The following is a 23,560-nucleotide window of genomic DNA, read 5'->3' on the forward strand; positions in this document are numbered from 1 at the left end:
ATGCATTTCCTGTGATGTCCTGACCACAGTGCTCTCTGCTGACCTCTGCTGTCCATTTTAGGAACTGTCCAGAGAAGCATATGTTTGCTATGGGGATTTTCTCCAGTTCCTAAAATGGACAGCAGAAGTCAGCAGAGAGCACTGTGGTCAGGACCATCACGGTAGCCTATGTCATGACTGCTGGCAGCACCATAAGAATTGGAGAAATGTAATTTTGGGAACTTGAGTGAAGAACTTTGACACTGGTCCATGTAGACTAATTTCTAATTCCATCACCACCTCCCATACAGCTGTGTAAATAGCGTTCAGTCATATCATTATGTGCAAGGGGAATACCAAGAAGAAGAGACCCACCATGCTTCTCATTTCAGGTTGTGTAAGAAAATGTTCAGTAATACACAAAATTGTATGGGTTCTGCTCCGAAGCTGTTTATTATTATGATAGAACTATACAAAGCTAAGGTATTCTGTAAGACTAGTTTGCCAGTATGTATTTGGTGCCCATATGTCCCTTAGTCATTTTCTTCTCCACAATCCTAAATGGCAGATTATAGGTGTCCTTCTTTCCTCTTCTGTCATCCATAATCATTTTCACTACAAATATTGAAAGCAATAGGAACCCTGAATTTATAAAATAAAGCTGAGTAGCTTAGTTTTTGAACATTGTCTTAAAATACCGGTACTACATATTTCTGGGGGAGAACTTACTACTACATAGTTTAACTCTGTGCTCTCCAGTCTGGGTGTATAAGATATTCTGTTCTTTTTTGTCTGTAAATAGGTGAATAAGCAGCAGATGTTTCTTTTAGGTCCGTTGTATGAGGTCCTGTAGACAAAGTCCTAAGTAATCTCTCCACAGCTATGGTTTCTGAAAAGAAGTTAAGTGATGCATTAAATGCAGAACTCTATTAGAGAAGAAAGACTAATCAAGATGGCAGACAACCTATAAATGGCACGTTTAGGGGTAGTCCAGGGAGCTGAACTTTTTGAAACATCCCCTATCCACAGGGACAGGAGAGAAGTGTCTGATTACGGTAGTCTGACTGCTGGTAAGACCTCTACACCCCAGTCCTGGAGTGGCCCTCACCCTTCCTGGATGAATTCAAGCGACGGCCCGTTCAGCCAATCGCCAGCTGTAGCGATGTCCCGCCACAAACAGTGATTGGCTAAGAAGGCTGTCGTCCTGGAGGGTGGGGGCCTGAATGCTCTGAGGAGGCGTTTGACCTCCCCTGCCATTAGGCACTTATAACTCTCTCTCCTGTAGATAGGGGATAAGGGTCTGATAAGTTCAGTTTCCTGGACTACCCCTTTAAGTAAGATATGTTTACACAAGATATTCACAAAAACCCTCACATTGATATTTATTATTAGCCTATTCTTCACTGTAAAAGCAAAATAGCTTTCAGACTAAAAATCAGTCTTGTACATTGCTGTATAATGGTAACACTTCACTGTGCCCCCCTACTGATTTTTGTAGATCTTTTTTGAATGGGGATATATATATTGTGGTGTATCTAATTCACTAAAATGCACATAAAAATATACTGATTTCAGGTAGCCTCATTTTCACAGTACAGATTACATGAGAGGACTATTTATTAGCTATAGTGCTGAATATTATGTTTAGGGATGAGTGAATTGAATCTGCCGAATCCGAATTCTTTTTGAATTTCAGGAAAAATTTGATTTGCAACGAATGCCAATATCGGCGCAATCTGATCACGCAAATCGCTTCATTAAACTCCCATTTAGTGCGGCCCAGGCTCTAGGGCATCTAAAATGGCGGATCCACATGTGAGGACATGGGGCAAGGAACTCTGGGAAGGCGGGAACAAGGGTATCACAGGCAGCATGCAGCCTATCAGCAGCCAGCCACCCCTGTGATGTCACAGCCCTATATAATCGGCAGCCATATTGCGGCCAGTCACTTCAGCCTTTCATTGCAGAGATATAGATAGGAACAGACAGCGCTGGTTTTCCAGCAGTGATTCACCTAGTCACATCAGGGTTGCATAGAGGGACAGAGAGCAATGTGTTGCACAGAACAGGGCTCCCTGACCCCTGAGGAAGAGGGGTGCAGACCCCCTCGAAATGCATTGTCAACTACTTGTACACTGCAATAAAAGAACGCTGTTCATCACTACCTGGAGTTTTTGCATCATTCCACTCTGTCTCCTGACCCAGCAAGTGCCAGGAAAGTGTAATTTTTCTACAAGGACCTCTACATTGCAAGACCGCCCCAGGACGCTGGGCACGGACAGACACGGGCTGCTTCTGCTTCTTCCCTGCTAAAGGCTGACAACGGTGTTGTGCCTGGAGCGCAACACATCAAGGTGAGCAGTTATATTATACACACTTTTTTTTTTTTTTTTTTAACTGCCACCACGAGGTAAAGGCACAGGGTGCACCGGTGCATGTCCCATTCATATTTTCACATATAGTTATTATTACTGCATAGCAACAATGTCACAGGCAATCCAACAGAGCATAATTTTTTTCTACTTATTGCAGTTTGTCTACTGTACTAACCTATAGTATGTGCCTTTGTATCCAGTGATCTTTTATCCAATACGGTTTGTTTGGTATTTCATATTGATACTACTTATTTTAGGTTATATCTGACCTTACATTTTGTGTGACATTATATACTGTTATCTGGACTAGTCTTTTATAAGTGCAGTTTTGTGCAAGATCCCTCTTTTTTATGCTTTTATCTATTTTTATGTGTACGTTATCAATAAAATTTGTCTATATCTAGATTTCTTTTTAACTGGTGCTTTTGTGTTAGTTGACACACCGGCTGGTGTTGTACACAAATACTGTTTTAAGCGTACTGGAGAGCATTGTCCTCAGAGTTCCCTGCACTCTGGTTTATGGAACGGACTATTACAGAAATTTCTACAACTTAAACTGCCCCCCTTTTTAAATCCACCCTTGATGTCCTTGTCACATATAATACTACCTCTTTTTTGATAGCACTTTTATCACAGATTTTAGTGTTTTTTGAAGTTTGTGTTTTTTTGCACTTGTATGTTTCTGTAATCAGGGCTGTAGCTCTGATGAGGCGTTTGCCTCAGGTGCGCTGTTGCAAGGGGGCGCAAGGGAGGTCCAGCACACATTAATCTGAGGCATTGATTCCCAACCTGGGTGCCAGGACACTCTGGTGGGAAATATGGCGCTAACATTTTTAGATTTTTCTGCCCAGGCCTGCGCACCTGTGAGTCACAGGCGTGCAGAGAAGTCTGTGTGCAGTGCTGGGATGGGTGATGCTGCAGTTCCAATCCTCGTGTATCCTCCCTCTCCTGTGGAGCAGCTCTGGATTCTCCCTGGTCCCTCAGCAGAATGGTGTGGATGGAGGGAAGGAGCAGGGGCAGCACTGACAGAGGCCTACTCGGCTTCAGATAGTGCACCCCCACTCTTCTTTCACTCCTCTACACCTCTCTCTCACCCCTCGTAACCTCTCTGTAACCCCTGGACACCCCTCTTTTATTCTGTACACCCCTCTGTCACCCCTATAAACCCCTTTGTCACCCCTGTACACCCCACGATTACCCAGTACACCCACCCCTCTGTCATTCCTGTATGCCCCTCTGTCACTCATGTACACCCCTCTGTCACTGTGTGGGGTAAGGCTGGTTATAAGAGCCTTGTAGTTTGCAGACTTTGTTTTAACCCCTTAAGGACACATGACGTACTGGAACGTCATGTGTCCGCTAGCGATCTATAACGCGGGGCCACGGCCTCGGCGGGTCGGGCCCGGCCTCTAACAACGGCCGGGACCCGTGGATAATAGCGCGCGGCATTGATCGCGGTGCCGCGTGCTATTAACCCTTTAGTGAAAAGTGAAAGTGAAAGCATGCCGGTTAGCTCAGTGGGCTGTTCGGGATAGCCGCGGCGAAATCGCGGCATCCCGAACAGCTTACAGGACAGATGGAGGGTCCCTACCTGCCTCCTCGCTGTCCGATCACCGAATGACTGCTCAGTGCCTGAGATCCAGGCATGAGCAGTCAAGCGGCAGAATCATCGATCACTGGTTTCTTATGAGAAACCAGTGATCAATCTAAAAGATCAGTGTGTGCAGTGTTATAGCTCCCTATGGGAGCTATAACACTGCAAAAAAAAAGTGAAAAAAAAAAGTGAATAAAGATCATTTAACCCCTCCCCTATTAAAAGTTTGAATCACCCCCCTTTTCCCATAAAAAAAAAAAAAACACAGTAAATAAAAATAAACATATATGGTATCGCCGCGTGCGGAAATGTCCGAATTATAAAAATATATCGTTAATTAAACTGCACGGTCAATGGCTTACGCGCAAAAAAATTCCAAAGTTCCAAACAATTTTAAACGTATAAATTTTCCTGCATGAAGTTATGATTTTTTCCAGAAGTACGACAAAATCAAACCTACATAAGTAGGGTATCATTTTAATCGTATGAACCTACAGAATTAAGATAAGGTGTCATTTTTACCGACAAAGGTACTACGTAGAAACGGAAGCTGAAATGAAATTTTTCAAAAATTTGCTCATCTTTAATTGTTTACTCTATGAAGATCGCAGTCGTAAGCCACACATTCAAAGGGTCATTTGCAAAATCTCATCTTGTACAGACTTCATAATAAATGATTCTATGACCTTGTCATCTGCTAGTAATAAGTGTAAATGTTTTCAAGCCCTATCTTCACACATTTATGCTGCTGTATGTTATTAATTTATAATTTAAACTGAATTTATAATTTAAACTGTGCATAAAGGGCCTTGCTGTTGTTTATATTATTATTTACCTTCAGGCGGAGCATTCTGTAACCAGCACTGGGCTGAGGGAATGTATTCAGGTTTAAGATATTGTTTCAGTACCTATTGAAAAAGATAAAATGTTATCGAATGAGGGTAACTATGTGGCCTTACTGCAACCAAAACAACACACACACACTAACACACACACACACTAACACACACACACACACACACACACACACTAACACACACACTAACACACACACACACACTAACACACACACTAACATAACTTGCCAGGCCAAGTATGCCAGATGCAAGTCGCACCTTTACTTAACTTTTCTTTAAACTATGTCCAACAATGTTAATAGTAGAGCGCTCAGGATCAGCTTTATAATAATGCCAGTGATATCAGAGATTGGCACAAGTGAATGTTGTGCCGCAGCACATCTACAAAGCTTTGCTGATATGCTTTCCTTAGGTTTTTATGTGTTTTTAATATATCAAAAGGTATAAAAAAAAATATATAAAGCGTTTTACCTGGTAGGATGTATTATTCTTAGCACAGATATCCTTCTTCATGACTTGTTTGTCACTTACAAACTTTATCATTTTCACTACTGCAGCATAGTCTGTAAGTTTTCATAAAAACAAAGGACAATTTACCAAATGTTTAAAAAAAGTGAAAAAAACAAAATAGAAAAAAATTAGATCAGGGAGAGATTGGAAAGGAACATATAGGATCTGAGGAGATAGAATAGGAACAGAAGAAAGAACAGGATAAACTATGCAGGTAACAGATAGATAGGATTAGTAATAATGATAGAAAATAGGATATAAACAGATAGGATTATATGGGAAAATACTCTAGGATAGAAATCCATACCATACAAAACCACTGGATTTAATAGAACAGAAAGAATAGACATGGATAAGATAGAAAATAATGGATGTGCATAGGAAAGGAACAAATTATATAGGGAAGGAACGGATGGGACAATATTGGAAGTTACAAGAGCAGAAATAAGATTGAATAAGATCAGATTAAATAAAATGGGAAAGGAGAGGACAGAATATGATAGACAGGAATAGGTGAAGTTAAAGGGGTTTTACCATGAGAATAAATAGGTCTAAACTGATGCATTATGTGACTTGAAACATATTTGCCAATACAAGAAACTATCAGAAATCAATCATTCCTGAAAGGCATATCGGGTGGATACTCTTGTTTGTTGCCATGGGATAAGTCCTATAGGCAGCTTTCTCTTCTGGTCAGGCACGCTCAGTTTCTCAGTTCTCTTTACACAGTGAATATACCGCCTCATAGACTGCAGCATATACAGCTGCTATGCTGGCGTATCAGAAGCTTCTAGAACGGTGGTTCTTAACCTGGGTAAGTCAGTCCCAGGGGTTCGGCGGGGGAGGTTGCAACCTGATAGGCGAACCAAGCAATTGCTTGGGGCCCAGAGCTGGCCCGGGGCCCCGAGCAGAGTGGGTGTATGCCTGTCCTGTGGCGACGGGACAATTCCCCCCCATCACTAAGTTTAAAAGCGCAGGGCCGCCGGGACATAGCGCACGCCGGGACGTCACTGACCGTGGAAACAAAGGCGCCGAGGACCGGAGGATAGAGAAGGAGGAAGACGCGCACTGGCCAGCTTGGTAAGTGACCAGCGGCACGTCATCTTCGGTGCTCCGACCACCGGTCCCAAGACCTAATGCTATAGCCGGAGCGGTGGTCGGAGCACTGAAGTGGGCAGTACACAGGCATACATTTACAGTGTATGGCTGGAGGCTGTATGTCTGTGGGGGAACACTGCCTACATCAGTGGTCTTCAACCTGTGGACCTCCAGATGTTGCAAAACAACAACTCCCAGCATGCCCGGACAGCCGTTGGCTGTCCGGGCATGCTGGGAGTTGTAGTTTTACAACATCTGGAGGTCTGCAGGTTGAAGACCACTGGCCTACATAAAGTGGGGGAACTCTGCCTGCCTAATGTGGGGATCTCTGCCTGCCTAACGTGGGGGAACAGTGACATCCTAATGTGGGGGAACACTGCCTGCCTAATGTGGGGGAACACTGCCTGCGCCTAATGTATGGGGGAACTGTCTGCCTAATGTGGGGGAACTCTGCCTGCCTAATGTGGGGGAACTGTCTTCCTAATGTGGGGGAACACTGCCTGTGCCTAATGTGTGGGGGAACACTGCCTGCGCTTAATGTGTCTTAATGGTTTTGTTCATTTTGTGCACCTATGTATAAATATATACTTAAATATATACCTCCTATGTTTTGAATTTGAAAAAAATCATATTTTATTTTTCCAATTAAGAGGGGTTCGGTGAATGCGCATATGAAACTGGTGGGGGTCAGTAGCTCCAACAAGGTTAAGAACCACTGATCTAGAAGTAAATAATGCACTGCAATAAATATGTACTGTATGTGAGAGTCTGCTTGCCTGGCTGAATATTTACTGGCTTACTGTCTACATTACAGTCTATGTAAATTCCCTATAATAACCCTGTATTCTGTGTGGGAGAGAAGACATAACTTTATCATTACTCAGTAGAACAGCGATGCTTATTGTGTGTTGTAAGACTGCGTGACTGCACATGCGTATTGGACCTTTCTGTCAATCACACAGCGGCTATGAAGTAACATTGAAGGAGAGAGGAGAGTCAGCCCAAGGCATTGTGGACCTCAGGCCATGCCTCTCCTACTGTTTGTGACTTTAATGGTTTGAAGTTTTTATGGAGAGAAAGTCACATAATAAACAGACAATGGTATGGCTGCAGTATACAGTGGTCCCTCAAGTTACAATACTAATTGGTTCCAGGACGACCATTGTATGTTGAGACCATTGTATGTTGAGACCATTGTATGTTGAGACCATAACTTTATGGAAACCTGGTAATTGGTTCTGAAGCCACCAACATGTCATCCAAAAATAGGAAAAGGTGAGGATTAAAGATAAATAAGTAGATAAATAATACAGATAATTTTTATATTGTTTATATCTTAAATAACCCGATGAAAACAATAAATAAAACAGTTACCGTATTTATCGGGGTATACCACGCACCGGCCTATAACAAGCACCCTCATTTTACCAAGGATATTTGGGTAAAAAAAGTTTTTTACCCAAATATCCATGATAAAATGAGGGTGCGTGTGTGCGCGTGTATACCCCGATACACCCCCAGGAAAGGCAGGGGGAGAGAGGCCGTCGCTGCCCGCTTCTCTCCCCCTGCCTGCCCTGGGGTCTAGAGCCCTGCTTCCGGCCCTTCTCTCCCCCTGGCTATCAGCGCCGCTGCCCGTTCTGTCCCCCTGACTATCGGTGCCGGCGCCGATAGCCAGGGGGAGAGAAGCGGCGCCGACAGCTAGGGGGAGAGAAGGGGCAGCGGCACCCATTGCCGGCGCCGCTGCCCCGTTGCCTCCCCCCATCCCCGGTGGCATAATTACCTGAGTCGGGTCCGCGCTGCTGCAGGCCTCCGGCGTGCATCCCCTGCGTCGTTGCTATGCACCGCGCCGTTCAGCGCATAGCGACTCAGGTAATTATGCCACCGGGGATGGGGGGAGGCAACGGGGCAGCGGCGCCGGCAATGGGTGCCGCTGCCCCTTCTCTCCCCCTGGCTGTCGGCGCCGCTTCTCTCCCCCTGGCTATCGGCGCCGCTGCCCCTTCTCTCCCCCTGGCTGTCGGCGCCACTTCTCTCCCCCTGGCTATCGGCGCCGGCACCGATAGTCAGGGGGACAGAACGGGCAGCGGCGCCGATAGCCAGGGGGTGAGAAGGGCCGACAGCAGCGCTCTAGACCCCAGGAAAGGCAGGGGGAGAGAAGCGGGCAGCGACGGCCTCTCTCCCCCTGCCTTTCCTGGGGGTGTATCGGCGTATAACACGCACACAGACTTTAGGCTAAAAATTTTAGTCTAAAAAGTGCGTGTTATACGCCGATAAATACGGTATATAAAAAAATAATACAGATAAAGCAAATCCTTACATATAAAAGTAAGAAAGATCTGCTGGGAGCTGTAATCACTATCTATGTCAGTGTTTCACAACCAGGGTGCCTCCAGCTGTTGCAAAACCACAACTCCCAGCATGCCCGGACAGCCGTTAGCTGTCCAGGCATGCTGGGAGTTGTAGTTTTGCAACAGCTGGAGGCACCCTGGTTGGGAAACAATGATTTATGTAGAGAACAGGAACTTCTTCAGGGTCCTGTACAGTACACACAGTGTCCCAAATGGAGCCGCCCTTACTTGGTGTCCAAAGGAGCAGCTAACCCTGGCACGGGTAAGGAGTAGTACAGAACTTGTAGTTCCTTCCTGTACTGTAGGGGGTGCTACCAGACAGCCAGTCAGTGCTTGCACCTCAGTAATAGAGGTAAAGAGTACAGAACATGTAATACCTCCCTGTACTGTAGGGGGCGCTACCAGACAGCCAGTCACTGCATACACTTCAGTAATACGGGTAATTTACCAGTAAAATGCCCATTCTGATTTGTCAGTTCCTCCAGTTGTGACATGTCTCACGGAGGATCTGGACTGTCCCCATCATTGTAAGTTGAGTCTGGTTTCAAGTTACAATGGTCCATAAAAAAACATTGTATGTTGAAACTATTGCATGTTGAGGCCATTGTAAGTTGAGGGATCACAGTACATGGATACAGCTTGTACTCAGTGAGAAAAGTTTTATATAGTGTTTTCATGTGACAGATGAACTTCAAACAAGTAGGGTAGGATAAGAAAGTATAGAAATGGATAACAATTAATAGGCATTTATATGCATAGATAGGGAACAAACAGTAAATGCTAGGAATGGAAGAGAAAGCCATGGAAAAGAGCTCTGAAAAGGGTAAGGATGGGTAGAAACAAATTAGAACGTACAGTATAGGATAGCAGTAGAAATGCAATAGAACCAGAACAGATAGGAACTGAATGGATAGGACAGGTATGGATCAGACAGGATTAAGCATAAAAATACATAGTTACAAAACTAATAGAATTTAAATCAGCTGGTTTTGTACTAAGCTATGTGTTATGCACCATCCCATCAGGCCCTGCACTTGGAATAACAGTGGATCAGCTTAAAGGGAAACTGTCAGATATTTTCTCCCGCACTATACTGGTGGATAGTGCGAGAGACGCTAATTAAAATAAAGCCCTACCTTACCCGGATCAGCCCAGCCGTTCTCCCGCAATTGTCGTTTTATTCTATGTGTACATCTTGCTGTAACTGGCACGGGCGGGGCTTCTGCAGGTTAACTGGCACTGATGTCAGCGCCGCTTATGAATATTCATCCCCCCCCCTCCCTCCAGCTCTACCTCTCTTCGCTGCTCCTACCTGGAGGGAGGGGGGATGAATATTCATTAGCAGCGCTGATATCAGTGCCAGTTAGCTGCAGAAGCCTCGCCCGTGCCAGTTACAGCAAGATATACACACAGAATAAAACTACAATTGCGGGTGAACGGCAGGGCGGATCCGGGTAAGGTAGGGCTCGTTTTAATCAGCATCTCCTGCACTATCCACCAGTACTGTGGATAGTGCGGGAGAAAATATCTGACAGTTTTCCTTTAAGGGTCTATTCACATGTACCCTATCCTGCGCATATTTGATGGACAGGATTTGATGCAAAGGATTTTATGCTGTAGATGTAAACTAAATGATTGAACACGGACGTTATTTTATGATGGGAGAAAGTAATGGAAGAAATAGTGCATGCACTATTTCTTCCATTTTTTTCTCCCATCACAAAATAACGTCTGTTATTAATAACGGGCTATGACAGGTTAAAACTGATCATGTAAAAATCCCATAGAGTATAATGGGATTGTGTAACAGCCGTTTAAAGGCCGATTTTCAGGGTTTTCATAACGGAACATATAGCGGATCTTTAAAAGCGGATGAATGTATAGTGTGAAAAGGGCCTAAGCAGACTGTTATTGAAAATGAAATATGCACTGCAAATGTATTCATCTTACCTCCATCATTTGCAACTTTCAACCAAGCCTGAGCTGCCATATTATAATTCATGTCATTGAATATGTGTACCTATGAAAATACACAGGACTTTAATGCTTATTATCTTCTCTAAGATTTAGCAATATAAGGAATGTCTATGATCACAAAATATAGTAAGATTTTTTGAATCTTTTTATTTGAAGTAATTTTATGAAAACATTGGCTGTATGGATTACAGTGGTCCCTCAACATACAATGGTAATCCGTTCCAAATGGACCATAATTTGTTGAAACCATCGTATGTTGAGGGTTCCGTGCAATGTAAAGTATAGGACAGTGGTCTACAACCTGCGGACCTCTAGATGTTGCAAAACTACAACACCCAGCATGCCCGGACAGCCAACGGCTGTCCGGGCATGCTGGGAGTTGTAGTTTTGCAACATCTGGAGGTCCGCAGGTTGACGACCACTGGTATTAAAGGTTGTACTCACCTGTCCCCGCCGCTCCGGACCGTCACCGCTCCTCACCGCTGCCCTGGATGCCGCCTTCCATCGCTGTCACCGCGTCCCCGGGGTGTCCCCGACGCTCCGGCAAGGCCTCTGCTTCCCCGGCATCCTCACTCTCCGTCGCCGCCATCACATCGTTACGCACACGGCTCCTATTGGATGACGGGACGGCGTGCGCAGCGACGTGATGACGACGATGGAGAGCGCCGACGATGCAGGGATCCCAAAGAGAACGCACCGGAGCCCCGAGGACAGGTGAATGATCATCACCGGACCACATTGGGCACCGTAAACGGCTATCCGGTGGCAGCTGAAGCAGTCTGCGCAGCCGGATAGCCGTTTATGCGATGGCCCCGACATACAAAAGCATCGTATGTTGATGCTGCCTTCAACATGCGATGGCCTCTGAGAGGCCATCGTATCTTGAAATGATCATATGTCGGGGCCATCGTAGGTTGGGGGGGTCACTGTATTATAATGTTGAATGAAACAATGAGTTAGATTTATTAAAACTTGTGCTTCTTTCTTTACTAATCAATAGGCATTCCATTGATTCCACTAGGGTTGGTTAGGAACTTTTTTTTAATTTCACAGTTCTTCGCTGGGGATTAGGTTGTATCTACTATCGGTCAGGATGCTCCTGGGGAGGCAGCACCACTAACACTCTAAATATACAGGCTATCATAAGTTGTTGTGTCATTGATGCAACAATAGAAGGTGAGCGGTTTTCATCAATCTCTGACTGCATTGATCAATACATACGTTATCATTAGAGATGAGCGAATTTTTGAAAAAGGCCGGAGGAAGCACATTTGTGCGAAACGGAGCTTGGTTGCCATCCAGTGTCCCCCCACTACCCTCCTTCCTTACCTATGTATCTGTGAGTATTCAATAAAGAAGAACTCTGCTAGCAACTTCTGGTGAGTCGCCGATCTTTTTCTTCACTGACTTGAATTTTTGAAAAAGTCGATTCGGCCGATATGCCGAATTTTCTGAAAAAATTTAGTTCGGTCCGAATTTATTTGCAGCGAATCGCTATTAAAAATGGCTATGTCTGGCCTACAGACAGCCTCAATAGGGGTGTAGAACACTTTGCCTTGCTGTAACACGAATAGGCTGTTTTCTGGGTTAGTGAAATAATACAGTTATTTAGTATGACATGCAGGTAAGAGGAGTAGTTATTAGAATCACGGTCACAGAGCGGCACAACAGAGCCTGGAGGTGGCATCAGTATGAGGAGACCATATAGTGGCTGAATGACAGCGTGGAGGTGGCGGCAGCATGAGGAGAACAAGGCCTGGAGGTGGCGGCAGCATGAGGAGCCCATATAGTGGCTGAATGACAGCATGGAGGTGGCGAAAGCATGAGGAGACCATATAGTGGCTGAATGGCACAGCATGAAGGTGGCGGCAGCATAAGGAGAACATATAGTGGCTGAATGACACAGCCTGGAGTTGGCGAATCGCTATTAAAAACAGCTATTTCTGTCCTAAAGAGAGCCTCAATAGGGGTGTAGAACATTTCGCCTTGCTGTAACATGCATAGGTGGTGTTCTGGGTTTGTGAAATAATACTGTTATTCAGTATGACATGCAGGTCAGAGGCGTAGCTATTAGAATCACTGTCACAGAGCGGCACAATGACAGAGCCTGGAGGTGGCATCAGTATGAGGAGACCATATAGTGGCTGAATGACACAGCGTGGAGGTGGTGGTAGCATGAGGAGACCATATAGTGGCTGAATAGCACAGCCTGGAGTTGGCGGCAGCATGAAGAGACCATATAGCCTCAATAGGGATGTAGAACACTTTGCCTTGTCCTAACACGCATAGAGAGTGTACTGTGAAATAATGCTGTTATTCAGTATGACATGTAGATTACAGGCATCACTATTAGAATCACTACCGCAGAGCGTCTGGATGAGGCAGCGGGGAGACCATATGGCATCAATATTGAAGAGAATAAAGAGATTTTTTAATGTAATTTTTTATTTTATTTTATTTGAATTTATTTAAATTTATTGAGTACCCATTCTGGTGAGGATCGAACTGGTGGTCATCCACCGGGCGAGATACCACCTGTTCCAGCCCCTGCCTCTCAGCAACCCCCTGACTGTGAAAGTGCGAATGTTTCATTTAATCAGTTATGGTTCATTGTTATTGCTCCAACCTATTTCATTGCATTCTTGTGGTAATTCCACATGTAATATATAACGTTGACGACCATAGAGCCTCAGTCTTGAAAAAATTACAATCGATTTTTTTAAATTTAAGATTTTTATTAGATTCCCAAGTTTAATGTCCCGGCATTTACTTTGAACTAATACTGTATGACCATAAAACCCAATCTAACAAGGAGTCACATGGCGGCACAATGACAGAGTGTAGAGGTGGCAGCAGCCCGATGAGACCATAGGGCCTCACAATAGAAAAGATTAAAGATATTTTGTAACATTTTTATTGAAGATTTTAGATACATGAAAATTTTAAAAGTTTAATCTTAAAAGGTGCCAACAGCATAAGGAGACCATATGGTGGAACACAGCCTGGAGGTGGCAGCAGCATGAGGAGACCATAGGGCCTCAAAATTCCAAAGATTAAAAGATACATTTTCAAATATTAATTGAAGATTTATGGTAGCTAATGCTACCATAAACATTTTTAGGTAACGTCCCAGCAGTATGATGAGACCATAGGGCCTCACAGTTTTTAAGATTAAAAGATACAATTTCAAATTATAATTGAAGATTCATGGTAGGTAGTGCTACCATAGAAATTTTTAGGTAATATCACAGCAGCATGATGAGACCATAGGGCCTCACAATTACTAAGATTAAAAGATACATTTTCACATTTTAATTGAAAATTTATGGTAGCTAGTGCTATCATAGAAAATTTAGGTAATGTCCCAGCAGCATGAGGAGACCACATGGCAGCAAAATGACAAAGCCTGGAGGTGGCACCAGCATAAGGAGACCAAAATGTGACAGAATGACCAAGCCTGGAAGTGGCAGCAGCAAGAGTAGACCATATGGTGACATAATGACTCAGCCTGGATGTGGCGGCAGCCTGACCAGACCAAAGGGCCTCACAATTTAAAAGATTAAAGATATTTTTTTTTATTGCATGTGGCCATGTTAACATCCTCCGTATACTTGATGAAAAACTGCCACACTGCAGAGTAGCTGATTCCCCCCCCCCCCCCCAACAGTCCGTACTGACTGACTGCTACTGTCACCGACTCCAGGGACCCCTGTTCCACTACCTCCCGGGCAGGTAGGTTGGCGCAAAGCACGTTTGGCTCCAGACTTCCCACTGCTGCCACCATGATGACTCCCAACCATGTTACCACCTTGCTGGCTCAACTGCTGCCTCACAGGCAACCTGCCACCCTCTTTTCCTGATGAAGCCCCTTCTACGCCTGGCTCCCTAGTGTGATCGAGTTGTGTCAGCACATCACTGATGTCCTCCTCAGGTTCCTCAACGGTGTGTGCTTCAGGAGCCTGAACGCTCCCAACACCACCTACCACTCCACTCTCCTCATCACTACTTTCCCGCCTAGCAAAGGAAGCGGGGGATGTCTCCTCCACTTCTTGGCTGGGCTGCTGACTGTCCTCTATTAGATCGTCCTGTATAAAAAGTGGAGCTGAACCCACAGCATAGAATACCTCTATGGGGGTCGAAACAGCATAGGACAGAGCCAATTGGAGGATAGGGACTGCTCCCCAGGCCATGCCATGCCAACTGATGGTTGTGTCTGAGGAACTGGGGGTGTCAGATGTCGTGATGAAGTGGATGACCGTGTTAACCAATCAATGACAGCAGATGGGTTGCTGATCGAGACACGACCGCTAGCTGATACCAGGAGCTCAGGCCTCTCGCTGCGACTCCTGCTGCCACTTGCCCTTAGTCTGCTGCGACCTCTGCCTGCGCCTGATGAATTTAGGACTCTGCTACTCCTCTGTGCACGTCCTGGCATTTCTCTGTCTGAGTGCGTATATGAGGGAAGTACAATACGCTTCATTACGCTTAAAACAGTATTTGTCTAGAACAGCAGCATTTGTGTACTTTTGGCTGGCCTTTCACAGTAACTAGGCCCTTAAGACTTTAACAGGAACAAAATGGTACAACACTTAGATGTACATATGTGGTATGCGCTCCAGTATGCTTAAAAAGTATTTGTGTACAACACAAGCAATACACACCAGAGCTTTTAGTGCTCTGTTCACCCTAACTGGCTGGCTACTATTAGTTTTTCAGTTGTTGTACACACCAGTGCTGCAGCACACAGTCATTGTGTACTACACCCAAAATAGCATTTTCTCTCTTAATCTCACTCCCATCCCCATCAGTGCTTCTAGGCAGGATTTGTGCTTGAGCTGAATCGCTGCTGTTCTGTGCAACACACTGCTCTCTGTCCCTCTCTGTAATAGAATGCTGTAGTGACTGGGAGGTGAATCTCTGCTGGGAAAAAAGCTTTTCTTGCCAACACACCGCTGTCTGTCCCAATCTATATCTCTGCAATGAAAGGCTGAAGTGACTGGCAGCAATATGGCTGCCGATTATATAGGGCTGTGACATCACAGGGGTGACTGGCTGCTGCATGTCATTCAGGGTCATCCCGCCTACCCTTGTTCCCGCCTTCCCAGGATTCCTTGCCCCATGTTCTCACATGTGGATCTGCCATTTTAGATGCCCTTGAGCCTGGACCGCACTAAATGGAGTTTAATGAAGCGATTCGCACGATCGAATTGTGCCGATATTCACATTCACTGCAAATCAAATTTTTCCTAAAATTCTTAACGAATTCGGATTCGTCAAAATCTATTCGCTCATCCCTAGTTATCACCCTATGGAAGCTCTGCATTTCTTTTCGCCCTCTAGTTTTTCTGTAATAAGGCCTCAAAAAAATTAAAACTGGAATCCGTTTGCTATATGCAACTGCTCTACTGTTCTACTGTGCATATTTTTGATAAGTCTCCCCCAATATCTTTGTGATTTTAGATTTTAGACATCTGACATACTGTACCTGGCTTTTGTTATCACAGTGGATTTTTTGGGGTCTACTGGTAGAAGAATCATTTGTTTTTTCTTTACCTGCAAAAAATCTATTTATTTTTTAACATAACAGTTGGTTTACTCTAAAGCTGAGAAATGTACCATAAACGTGCATAGCTGTATGTTCATTTCAATGAGGATAGAAGACTGTCCAGGCATGCTGAGCGTTGTAGTTCGGCAAAATCTGAAGGGCCAGATGTTGCTAAACTACAACTCCCAGCATGCCCTTCGGCTCTCCTGGCATGCTGGGAGTTATAGTTTTGCAACAACTGGAGGCACACTGGTTAGGAAACACTGTCTGTTTCCTAACTCAGTGTTTCCCAACCTGTGTGCCTCCAGCTGTTGCATAACTACAAATCCCAGCATGCATGAACAGACCATGCGCACATATTGAAGACCGCATGAACAAGAAAAAAGATAAATTGCATACATACTGTCACAGTTACTAAAAATATAGATTTTTTTTTTTTTTTTTTTTTTTTTTTGAAATATTGGAAATAAAAGAATATTTAGCACACCCAATTTAGAGCAACATTTACACCTAGTTTTCTTGCATGGAAAGGTACCCTTCTCAACGGCACTGCTTGTATCTGTTGTCTTACTCAAACTGTCAGTCATTTTTTTAATCTACGGGGGCAATAAAATTTTGCAGGTTCATAGACATGTGAAATGTTACCCCAGGCTGAGCTGGGAGAAGATCACCCAATAAAGGGTCATCCTTTAAAAGTATTCACTTGATATCGTTCGCAGCAAAATAAAAATTAGTGCTGAAATTCAATCATATTTATTAGAGTTTTCCTGTCCATTATTCATGATCTGTGGTAGAGGACTGGGGTTTAGGGGATACCAGGTCAGATTGTTGTTTGTTCTTTGCTTTATTAAAAGGGGTTGTGCGCTGCCCTGCAGTTCGGAGCTCCGCTCACAGCGTCCGGAAGTTCATTACTCCGAACGCTGTGTGCGGGCTTCCGTGTTGGCAGCCACCGGGCGTGACGTCACCCTCGCGACGTCTCACCCGCCCCCTCGTGACGTCTCGCCCGCCCCCTCAACAAAAGTCTATGACGTCACGCCCCCTTCCCATAGACTTTGGTAGAGGGGGCGGGCGTGACGTCACGAGGGGGCGGGCAAGACGTCATGAAGGGGCCAGGCGGCCACGAACACGGAAGCCCGCACACAGCGTTCGGAGTAATAAACTTCCGAACGCTGTGAGCGGAGCTCCGAACTGCAGGGCAGCGCACAACCCCTTTAAATGCCTGTGTATGGTCTTCGGTAACCCTTTTCTAAAAAAAAAACAGTCAAGAGTACAATTTTTCGGTATCCGAAAATAGTGCCCGTAAGGGAACATTGCGGATGGATTTTGGATAATGCGAGCTGTTGAATTAGAGTAGACTATTTATATCCACTGGCTTAAAACAAAGTTTGAGTATTGATTCCCCCCAAATAATCCTTTCTAATCAGCAAATCTAAAAATTTTCTTAGTAGATGGAGTATGGAGAGTGAATTTAAGGCCCCATTAGTTTTTATTGAGCAAATCTACAAAATCATAAGCCTGTTGTAATGATCGAGTCCAAATGATAAACAAATCATCAATAAATCGCCTATAAAAGTATATGTTTAGCCAATAGAAAACTGTAGAATACTTTTCTTAGGCTGTGTTCACACTACATAACTTCTCCGTTTTAAAGACCCGTTCTAATGTTCCGTTAAGGAAACCCTTAAAACTGTCCATTAAACATCCATTACAAAATCCCATACGGCCGTTACAAACTCCCAGTCAAGTCTATGGGATTTTGTGATTAGCCGTTATGACCCGTTAATGCCGTTATGAATAACGGATGTTATTTTGAAATAATATTTTGAGAAAATTAGTGCATGTACTGTTTTTTTTTCTCCCGTCACAAAATAATGTCTGTTATTCATAACGGCATTAACGGTCATAACGTCTAATCACAAAATCCCATAGACTTGACTGGGATTTTGTAACGGCCATATGGGATTTTGTAACCGCCATTTAACGGCCGGTTTTAAGTGTTTCCTTAACGGAGCATTATAACGGGTCTTTAAAACTGAGAAATGATATAGTGTGAAAGCAGCCTAAATGCTTTTAAGGAGGATTAACTCTATATGGTTACCTTTTTTTCCTGAAGATATTTTATTCTTACAATTGTAATGGCCTGGGATGTTATGTAGTGTAGTGACCAAGAATACGCTAAAAGAGACAAACACACACATAATTATATGTCAACATGTCATATTCAATTTGGCAGCAACAATTCTTCATGGCAGGGCCAAATACAGAGCTTCCAGTGGACAAGGCACTTTAATATAGGGCACTTCTGAAATTATCTATACAAGATTAGTTCTGGTTTATATCAGAGCTGCCAGACTGTCAGTCTTAGGCCATGTTCACATGAGGAAATGTCCGTGCGGAATTCTGCCGGAATATTCCACATGGACATTCCACTGAAGCAGAGTCCGAATGATTTCCATGGAATTCTGCTGCTCTGTTTACACTGTGGAATTTCCATGGCAAATGTTTCTGCCACGGAAATCCCGATTCCATCGTCGACAAAGATTAGACATGTCTATTATTTTTGTGGATTCCGCTCCGAAATGCATTGGCATCTATGAGATGGCATATTACTGAGGTGTCCTTGCACCCGACAGATCAGGCAAATGTGCAGAATGCCCCCCCTCTTGTTTTCTGGCCAGACATTTAATGTTTACTGACCTATTGGAAGACATTTTTTTTTGTTTGTTTTTTAATCCAAAGCCCTCCTACAACCACCAGCAAATTTATTCCACTAGCTAGGCCTTTTAGGTTTCAAAATATGGTGAATATGGCTGTATGCACTGAAGAGACCTTTATGTTACTTTAAGTGCTCTTTGCTGCCACCTCTGTCCATGTCAGGAGCAGGGGCAAATCCCCATATCCAATCTCTACTGCTCTGAACAGTACCTGGCACAAACAAAGCTGGCAACAAAGAGCACCGTGTCTGACTGGAAAGACTACATGACTTTTTTCTTCAAGGTACAAAGCAGCTGATAAGTACTGGAAGGCCTAAGATTTTTGTGTAGAAGTAACAAATCAATATAACTTTCTGTCACCAATTGATTTGAAAACATTTTTTTTGTTATCTCGAGAGTACCCCTTTAAGTCGAAATCATGTTATTAACTTTTGTGCTCTCAAATAAAAAAACATTAAAGGGGATATTTTAATAGTGTCACCCACACTAATCTGTTAGTACAAGCTTGAGGTGCAGGTGACAAAAATGTTACTTACCACTGGCTGGTCCGGGGCTCTGTTCGCCCATTATCCTCCTTAGTTGGGCGGTAGGCTTGGTGCACAGGCGGCATTCCAGGAGCATGCGGATGTCATGGCTGCTGCCTTCTCATCCTGCCTGGCTTCTCCAGGAGCGTCACCTGTGTACCAAGCCTGGTGCCACAATAAGGAGGATAACGGGTGAACAGGGCCACGGATCAGCCAGCGGTAAATATCATTTTTATCAGTGTCACCCACACTGCAAGCCGGTACCAACAGGTGACACTGAGCTAAGCTATTTAACCAGCATGTTCAGAAAATGGCTTAAAGGGGAACTCCGGCCCTGAGACATCTTATCCTCTATCCAAAGGATAGGTAGGGGATAAGATGTCTCACCGCTGGGGTCCCGCCGCTGGGGACCCCCTTAATCTTGTATTCGCCACCCACCTGTTTGAGCTGCACAGCGCGGTGCCAGCTCCCAAACAGCCGGGTGGCGACCATGGGGCCATCACACCCCCTCCCATAAACTTGCATAGCGGGGGTGGGGGTGACATCACACGGGGCGGAGTCATGACGTCACGATACTCTGGCCCCGTGGTCGCCACCCGGCTGTTTGTGAGCTGGCGCCTCAAACAGGTGGGTGGCGAATACAAGCTTGCGGGGGTCCCCAGCGGCGGGACCCCCGCGGTGAGACATCTTATCCCCTATCTTTTGGATAGGGGATAAGATGTCTCAGGGCCGGAGTACCCCTTTAAAATATCCTAATATTGTGAGGGGATATATAACAGAAGTTAAGATAGAGATCTGAAGATCAGCTGTAGCATATCCCAGAAATAACTTGTTACAGAGTTTGCATCCTATGACAGTGCCATGATGAAAGAAACTGAGCTCTCATACCATCTGTTCTTTTGTTAAAGGGTACCTCTCATCAAATAAACTTTTGATATATTTTAGATTAATGAATGTTGAATAACTTTCCAATAGCATGTTAATGAAAAATATGCTTCTTTCTATTGTATTTTTCCCGATCAGTCCTGTCAGCAAGCATTTCTGACTCATGCTGGAGTCCTAAACACTCAGAGCTGCCAGCCTGCTTTGTTCACAGCCAAACAGGCTGTGAACAAAGCAGGCTGGCAGCTCTGAGTGTTCTCCTTTGTGAACAAAGCAGACTGGCAGCTCGTAGTGTTTAGGACTCCAGCATGAGTCTGAAATGCTTGCTGCCAGGACTGGTAGGGAGACCCCTAGTGGTCATTTCTTCAAAGTGGAAAATTAAATAGAAAGAAGCATATTTTTTAATAACATGCAATTGTAAAGTTATTCTGCATACATTAATCTATAATATATCAAAAGTTTTCTTGATGAGAGGTACCCTTTAATGTTTGACTATGAAGATTACATGACTATATTCTTATTTTATGTACCTGTCCGCAATGGCTAGAGCTGAAATGGCCAGATACATGAATTAGAAAAAGGGGTCCACGTACTTGTTTATTAGGATATGATCCAAGCTCTCTCTGTTAATGTGATTCCCTTTTATCTCTAGGGTAGTTATGCAAACTCCTTAAAACAGCTAGATTGGCTGTTTTTGGCTTCTCTATAACCACCAACAGCCGAAAACCGACTTGATCCTGAAATAGGTATGGGACCCAGAGTTGCCACTCACATCTTTTAGACATTTATGGCATATGTTAAAAACAGGAATGCGACTTCTAGAGAACCCACTGATTATTGTTGGCCATATGCAGAGCTAGTCATCAGTATATATACACACATATTTCTTACTCAGGTGGGTGAGGCTTGTTCATCCTGGTTGGTGAGCTTGGTCTCATTGATGACTGGCAGGTTTTATCCAGCTCTTTCCCTCGGTATTCACCAGCATATACTGTGGCACTTTTCTCTTTCGTTCTGGCTTCATGGATGTGCTTTAGCTTCGCTTCTTCTCTAATCTCATCATATTTTTCTTTGACAGGCTTAAAGACGTAGTCAGGCCTAACAAATGACTGAAAGTTGGCATTGTGGTAAAGGGAAAATCTTGCCATTGCCACACTGAAGAGATCTAGAGAGAGATATGGAACAAGTGTTCTCTCTCCACTACAGTAACATCTTAAAGCTCACACAGCATGCTCTGCTCTGTTGTCGCTTGCAGCTTAGCAACACTCCCATTGTTACTTTGTGACTACAACATGACCCTTGTTACTTTGTGAATATAACATGAAAGGTGTACCTGAGCAAACACTACATACCAATTACTATGCAAAGTGAGAACAAAATAGAATAACAATCTCTTAACATCTCAATGACTAATACAGGGCACAGAATCAAAGCATTTTATATAGAAATCAGCATGAACTGGGCAGAAATAAGATTCAAACCTTTAATTAAACCATTATTAGTTAACCCCTTCAGGATGAAGGGTGTACAGGTATGCTCTTGCTTCCTAGTAATTAAGGACCAGGGGGGTACCTGTACGTTCTCAGATTTTCCGGTCACCGGAATGGGATGCTTACGTGACCTGGGCCCTACCTTAGGGTGCTGCAGTCTGCCCCCCACTTTTTGGGGGGCACAGACCTTTTTTTTAGTTAACCGTGTTTGTTTTAGCGAACACACACTGTTAATTAGTGCACGCGTACACACCCCTAACATTCGTCACCCCACCCTTTGTAGAAAAAAAGAAAATGGCCAGCCCGATATTTTCAGTGGAAGATAGCATAGGCTACGATGCTCTTCGAGAGCGAATCAGCCAGTGAGGACCAGGAAGACCCCACTTTCCTGTTGTCTTCCTTGTCCTCCTTATCTAGTGATGATGAACCAGGCTCTCATTAGCACTTCCACCAATATATCCCCACTAAGCGGGCAAGGTATGGCGTGAAACTCTAGAAACTCTTTGAGAGTACCTCAGGGTACACTTGCAAGTTTAGAGTGTACAAGGGAAGGGATTCCCGTATTGAACTCCCAGAATGTCCCCCCCCCCCCCCATCCTGGGTATTAGGGACCTTTTGCATGCACTGCTGGATAAGGGTTCCCACCTTTACGTGGATAACTTTTATACCAATATCCCTCTTTTTAAATCCCTCATCGCCAGATCCATGGTCGCTTTTGGGACTGTATGGAAGAATCAAAGAGCCCTCCCGACCTCTTCCCTCCAGAGACCTATCCCCAAGGGCAGGACACCTATCCCCAAGGGCAGGGCCCTTACCAGTGAAAACCTGTTGCAGGAATAAGGACAAGAGGGAGGTCCTCATGCTGACCACAATTCATGGTAATGGCAGCACCCTTGTCCCTGTGCAAGGTACCCTGACACCAGTCCTCAAGCCTGATTGTATATTGGTGTACAATCAGTATATGGGGAGAGTTAATCTCTCTGATTATGGACTCAAGCCATATAACACCATGCAGAAAACCCGGGCATGGTACAAAAAAAAGTTGTGGTCTATATGGCCCGGGTTGCCATGTACATCTCTTTTGCACTGTCCCAGTAGGCTGGCACACAGGGACATTCCTTCAGTTCCAAGAGGAAGTCCTCAAGGCTCTTATCTTTGGTGACCGAGAGAGCGGGCCGGAGTACCTCTGGAACTGTAGGCGCCTGGATCATCCCAGGCCATTACTTTCCAGGTGAGGTCCCCAAAACTGGAAAGAAGGGATGGTACCAGAAAAAATGCAGAGTGTGTCGCAGGAGGGGGATAAGGAAGGACACCACCACTCAGTGCGACACATGCCCCGATTATCCGTGCCTCTGTATTAAAGATTGCTATAGGGAGTACCACACTTCCATGAAGTACTAAATTTATAATCCTCTTACCCCATTTTAATTTCCCATAATTTGACCCCAATGTACCTATCCACAGTACATTGTTTTCCAAATAAAAAAAAACCTTCTCATAATAACCCTGATAAGACCTCGGGGGTTTGAAAGTTGCCTCAAATGTGCAGCGCTCTCCCCACCTGAGCAGTGTGTGGATTTGCAGGCAACAGGTTAGGAATGGCCACAAACAAAACATTCTCAGAATGATGAAGCAGAGCTAAGGGTTTGGGGCGGGCATAATTTTAACTT

General features: G+C 44.4%; 1 protein-coding gene across 5 annotated transcripts in view; it reads right to left on the bottom strand.

Moving 5' to 3' along the window:
• Nucleotides 1–21,658, bottom strand: part of LOC130359485 (uncharacterized) — a 33,520-nt gene extending 11,862 nt beyond the window's left edge. Inside the window, exons 1-8 of one of the 5 annotated variants that reach the window (XM_056562858.1) lie at nucleotides 21,292–21,658; nucleotides 18,379–18,455; nucleotides 16,221–16,288; nucleotides 10,709–10,778; nucleotides 5,277–5,368; nucleotides 4,784–4,856; nucleotides 709–868; nucleotides 419–594 (exon numbers count right to left, since the gene is read on the bottom strand). In XM_056562858.1, coding sequence (XP_056418833.1) covers nucleotides 720–868; nucleotides 4,784–4,856; nucleotides 5,277–5,368; nucleotides 10,709–10,778; nucleotides 16,221–16,288; nucleotides 18,379–18,455; nucleotides 21,292–21,548 — 786 coding nt within the window. In that variant the 5' untranslated portion in view covers nucleotides 21,549–21,658 and the 3' untranslated portion in view covers nucleotides 419–594; nucleotides 709–719. Of the gene's footprint in view, nucleotides 1–418; nucleotides 869–4,783; nucleotides 4,857–5,276; nucleotides 5,369–10,708; nucleotides 10,779–16,220; nucleotides 16,289–18,378; nucleotides 18,456–21,291 lie in introns of those variants that run through there. The other 4 variants (XM_056562857.1, XM_056562859.1, XM_056562856.1 and 1 more) reach the window with 4 other exon arrangements.
• Between the last annotated feature and the right edge of the window lie 1,902 nt (nucleotides 21,659–23,560).

The sequence above is a fragment of the Hyla sarda genome, chromosome 1 (assembly GCF_029499605.1).
Source record: "Hyla sarda isolate aHylSar1 chromosome 1, aHylSar1.hap1, whole genome shotgun sequence".
Taxonomy (NCBI): Eukaryota; Metazoa; Chordata; class Amphibia; order Anura; family Hylidae; genus Hyla; species Hyla sarda.